The following is a 6000-nucleotide window of genomic DNA, read 5'->3' on the forward strand; positions in this document are numbered from 1 at the left end:
CAACGTGCAATCTGTCGTAAGCACTTTGTTGTAAATCCTAGAACTGCCCAAGTTTTCAAATCACTCATAAGATCTACAGTACAATACTCCCCTACGAAACGCAATTTGTTTTCCAGAAGTTTCCCCTGTTAGCGGTGTTGTCTCCAGAAATACGTCCTGATAACAGTGTGACTGAACAACATGTTCTCTGAGAGATACCACTGCATGTTCAAACTTTCCAACTCTAATACTACTAGGACTGTAGTAGTTACCCTTCTAACAAACTCTAAATAGCCTCCTTAACGGAAGGATCAGGCAATTAGGCCTATCAAAACAAGTGTGTACAAAGTTTGTCTGTAACATTCCGGCTAAGATACTTTCTCAGCCCCTAAGCCAAAGGCTAACTTTCTGAAAGTTTCTATTTCAAGTTGAACAAGTTGTGAAAGAATCTGTTCAGTTCGATAGGAGAATCGTTCGTTCCATTTAAGGTTTATCTCGGACTAATTCTGTAATTCCTTCTTAGGGAGTACAACACTCGACATCGTTCAGAGATTAGACTTAACAGAAGCTTGTATTTTATCACTTCAATTAGCTGGAGAGTGGACGGTTAATTAGAACTGAGCAGAATCCCAAACTCTTCTACAAGATTCCCTGGAAATGCTCCTCAATAAATTTATTGATTGACAATATTATTGATTGCACGTCTTGATGATTAATAGAATATTGTTGGTGTAGTAGAATCGAGTATTATCGATTAATTTGCACTGAGTGGGATCCCAAAATCCTCTTCAAAATACCCTCGAAATGCATTCAATGATTAACAAATGATTAATTTGCAATGCATTCGATGATTAACAAAATGTATTACACGTATTGATTAATTGAATGAATGATCTATAGAATATAGTGTATTTGGTTTGTAGAATTTTGTTTATCAAGCTTATTTAGACTTCTCTTACACTTGAGATTCATAATTTATTCTTTTATATGTAAATATTCTCTATTTATAACATATTATTGTCCGCTAGCGATCAAGTTTTTACTTATGCTAGTCGTGTCACGATGAATATATCACGATTGTAGGCTATTTCATTTTAAATTTTGAATCTTGTGCATTTTTCCAGTATGACAAATGAATTAAATTTCAATTTGAAGAATGACTAATATAATTCAAGTATTGCTACATTATCAAGATCTTCAATTATATAATTTCTAGAAAAGTATAATAGAGCACTACTATATTCATGTAGTAGTAATTAATTTATATGAATTCATAAAACTTGAAAAACAAAATTCAGTTTCACACATTGAAACTAAAGATGTTTTCAATACATTTCATTCTAGAGCGGTTTGAAAATTGTCCCGTTGGTGTCACCGTCGATTCGCACGGCGTGACGGCAGCTGAACAATTTTTTAAACGTGGTTAAATTGTTTAAATTGTCACACTTCCGTCGTAGTCACACATTTAGCACCGGTGTACGCAAGACTTATTGATAAAATCATTGCATTTTGTCTCCTTGATTCATAATTTCAAGGCAAACAAATCATTGGATTCGAAGAATGACTTATATCATTCAAGTATTGCTACAATATCAAAATCTTCAAGTAAAACGGTGAATCATTACTAGAAAACATCATTCGAATCATATAATCCTACGATCATATTCCGACAATTTTGTGTACCTCGCGGTATTTGGAATTAAGTTTTCAATCAACTTTCAACAGATTTATAATCGTCAGATTCCAATCCCATGTTGAACGCTGCTTTACGATTGGATTTCCACATCGAATACCAGATACGAATTACAGTGAGATTTCAGGAATATTTAAATCGAGTTGGTTCCCCTCTAATTGAGCTTTCTACATCATGTAATCCAATATTTCCAAAACTCAATTTATGAGCTGTCAACTTCAACAGATATGACCCACCTGATAATTCATCTGAATTTCTGAATATTTTGGATTTTTCTCTGTAAAGCCTCATGCATATCGGTACGAACCGAATGCCGGACGCGGGACTAAGGTTAATTTTAACCATTCAAGATCTATTTAAACCATTTCTGAATAAGCCATTTAAACCATTTTTGAATGGTAGAGAGGACTTGAAAGTCCTAACTCTGTCAAATAAATGATCAAATCAAATCAAATTTATTGCCAAATTTATATGAATTTACAAAACACGAAAAACAAAATTCAGTATCACACATTGAATGTTTTTGATTTTTCTCTGTAAAGCCTCTCCATATCGGTGCGAACCGAATGCCAGACGCGGGACTAAGGTTAATTTTAACCATTCAAGATCCATTTAAACCATTTCTGAATAAGCCATTTAAACCATTTTTGAATGGTAGAGAGGACTTGAAAGTCCTAACTCTGTCAAATAAATGATCAAATTGAATCAAATTTATTGCCAAATTTATATGAATTTACAAAACACGAAAAACAAAATTCAGTTTCACACATTCAAACTTAAGATGTTTTCAATACATTTCTTTCAAGAGCGGTTTGAAAATTGTCCCGTTGGAGTCTCCGTCGATTCGCACGGCATGACGACAGCGGGACAATTGTTTAACCGTGGTTAAATAGTTTAAATTGTCACACTTTCGCCGCAGTCACGCATTTGGAACCGGTGTGCACAAGCCTTACGTCTGTCAAAACTGTGATAGTTGGCAGAATTAGAAAACTCAATCACCTTCAACCACGTTAATAACAGATAATTGATGCTGTAAAAGGTACTTTTATTTCCACTCTTTGCTTTCAATTACATATCAACTTTGATACTCATCATCAAAAGTTTTCAGCCACTTCACTCCCATGTTATCGGATGGGCACGTTATATAGTCGGTCCCGGTTGATATATGAAGTCGTGAGGCTCGACTTAGATTATGGCTTAGATTAAAGACCGTGTGATTCAAAAAGGACTTTATAACTTTGAAAATTCATATAAATCATATTAAACAAGGTACAGAGCTGGTTTTGGTGTTGTTTTAAAAGAAACAATCCAATTTTTTATTCGCGTAGTCCGCTAGAGTCTGGTCGCACTAGCGGCAGTTACGTCAAAGATGGCTGCCTTCACTGGACCTGAGCGTGCTAGATGTGTGTTTTGGTTTGAAAATCGGTATAGTGTACCTTGATATATGTTGCAAAAAGTTTTGATACCACAGATCGATTTTTGACCGAGAACGATTTTTTTTCTTTATGCAAGATGGCGCACCACCACACTATCTGACTGACGTCCGGGATTTTCTTAATGACCGCTTTCCAAATCAGTGGATTGGACGTATTGCATGGCCCCCTCGCTCCCCAGACTAACACCGCTGGATTTTTCTTTTGGGGTTTCATAAAAGATATGGTGTATGGACCTCATTTTGCTTTCTTGTTCGATTCGCAAACCTCCACTGGATTATTTTGTTCAACAGTTGAATAATAATGATGAGAACTTAATACAATAAAGTAATATCACACGTAAATTATTTTTCAAATATGATAGTTTTGGGGATAAATTCTATTAGGTTGAGAGTATTTAGGAGTAGCTCATGGAGTATAATCCAACTTTACTGTGATTGAATTGAATTAGCCGGTCGGGTTACAATTATTATAAACTTTGGTAGAGTTACAAACTTCGGTCTGCTAGCACCGTCTGGTTGGTGGGTTCGAATCCCGCCGATGGCATGGACGTTTGATCATCTCATCAATTCTCTAACTCACTTCCCATTGCTCACGCACAAGAAAAAGATAATGTGGGCATCATTAGCAACAAAACAAGAAATTCAAAGGTGATGAGAACTTTTTTCAATTTTACTCGTTTAGGAATTTTATTGAATCATCATGTAATTCGTGGAGAAATTTAATCAAGTATTTTGATTTGTTTGTTATAGTTTCTTGAATCGTTCACGTTGAGTATGATTCACGTGATATTCACGGTAAAAACCAGTGAGGTAAAAGAACAAAACTGCGTAGCATGCAGAGTCCCTACTGAAACAAGAATCAATATTCTGATTAAAAAAGTTTTTTGGCAAGTTTAACGCTCTCTGGCTAAGCTGACTCTCACACTGCCCCCCCCCCACCATACAACCTTCAACCACCTCCCTCCCCCACCCATTGATTCACCCATGTAGTGAAAGTTTGGTATTTTAGACAGCCATTTTAAATATTTTGGAGAGCACCCAATACCGTCCAATAATGATTCCATTTTCAACATCCAATACAGCATTTAAAACTCAGAAGAGCCTGCATTCTCGGAAAGATATGTATGTTTTATTTCTTGCTGGTGATAAATATATTGAGAGTGACTGAAAGTCATGAATCATTTATGTATTCTTGGAAATTTTTATGTACGTATACATTAGATCATTGACCGAATGTCTAGAGTAGGTACCCAGAGTATTCAGGGAATTCTGTATTGGAAAAATAGAAGTTAGAAGTTGTAGGAACATTGAAAAACCTACAGAATCAATCTTCTTAATAGTGCGAAACTGAATAGGCTTCACATTCTCTTCACAATCATGCCTCGTATAGAAATAATTTATTATTGAATAAATGAGTAACTCAAATAACTCCAAGTCATAGGCCCGGATACACAGAAGCCTGTTAAATTTAGACCATGATTAACTGCCACGAGAATCAATGAGAGAAGGTTTTTTTTGAAGAAAGGGATTCTCTGATGGCTCTTGGCATTTAATTATGGTTAATAGTTTACAGGCGTTTGCGCAACCGGGCCATAGTTATCATTCATCCACTCATTTTTGCTCTCTTCGAATTACGCATTAGCTATCCACCCTGTTGTCAGTATTTGCAATGGAAGAAGTCTTCAGGGTGATTAATAGTGTTCGATTTGAATTTTCCTTTAAATCAGTAATGAATCTTTGAAAAAATCATAGAGATTGAACATTGAGACACTCAAATTAAACAACTGATTACATCAAAGTAGTAGGAAAATATTAAGAACATTAGTTCCCAAGTCTTCTCTAGGTAACTTTTTGATGACATAAATGATCAATTAATTCGAGCAACAAGTGGTTATTGTAGTGGAAGAATATTGGAGAAGTGTCGGAAAGATACTGAGAATAGGCTGAGTATTCCTTTAGGTGACTTTTTGATGACATGAATAATCAATTAGTTGATTTACTCAAGCGGTTGTTGTAGTGGAAAAATATTGAGAACAAGTAGTTCTCCAAGTTACTTTCTTGATGACACGGATAATCAATCAATCTCAAGCAACAAATGGTTGATATAGTTTGTAGTGGAAACTATTGGAGAAATAGTGAGAGAATATTGAGTACAAGAAACAATAGTTGATGACATCAATTGATTGCGAGCAACAAGTGCGGTTAGTATCTGTTGATTTGATTTTTTAATATTGAGCGTCCACTTGAGTCTTATCCTTTTAAGACTTTTTTGGTGGCATCAATTAATACCGAGCAACAAGTGGTTGGTATCTATTGATTTGTTTTGATTTTTTCATATAGCGTGTCTATTTGAGCCTTTACGTTTCATTTTCAATGACTTTTCTGATGGCATCAACTAATTCTGAGCAACAAGTTATTAGTATCTATTGATTTGAATTTTTAATATTGAGCGTCTACTTGAGTCTTTAGTTTTCAATGACATTTCTGATGACATCAATTAATTGCGAGCAACAAGTGGTTAGTATCTATTGACGAGTGTCCTACCTATAGCATCATGCAGCCGCGGTTCGCTGCTCCCAGAACGCATGCTATGATTGCTTCCGCCGATGTCCTCCCGTCCCGCCGTTGCGACCGGCAGTCTCCGTCGCACCGACTTTGCCGTTCCCGTCAACCGCGCCGACTGCGACCGCGTGGCCGGTCTCCGCCTCCTGCCGCCTCCACCGCCTCCGTCCGGGGGCGGTGTGCCCGGACCGCCTCCGAGAGCCGCCTCCATGCTCGAGAACGACGGAGCACAGATGGACGCCGAACGTCCCTTGCCCTGGCGAGCGGCCAGATTCGCAGCGTCTTCCATCGTCATTGACGGTTCGCGGTTCGCGCACTCACTGACCGGCGA

At 37.1% G+C, this 6000-nt stretch overlaps 1 protein-coding gene across 1 annotated transcript in view; it reads right to left on the bottom strand.

Annotated features, from left to right (window-relative positions):
* LOC111055402 (GTP-binding protein REM 1) overlaps nucleotides 1–6000 on the bottom strand; it is a 257408-nt gene extending 251408 nt beyond the window's left edge. The window contains exon 1 of the mRNA XM_039427699.1: nucleotides 5652–6000. Coding sequence (XP_039283633.1) covers nucleotides 5652–5964 — 313 coding nt within the window. The 5' untranslated portion in view covers nucleotides 5965–6000. The remainder of the gene's footprint in view (nucleotides 1–5651) is intronic.

This window comes from Nilaparvata lugens, chromosome 5 (assembly GCF_014356525.2).
Source record: "Nilaparvata lugens isolate BPH chromosome 5, ASM1435652v1, whole genome shotgun sequence".
In the NCBI taxonomy this organism is placed as follows: domain Eukaryota; kingdom Metazoa; phylum Arthropoda; class Insecta; order Hemiptera; family Delphacidae; genus Nilaparvata; species Nilaparvata lugens.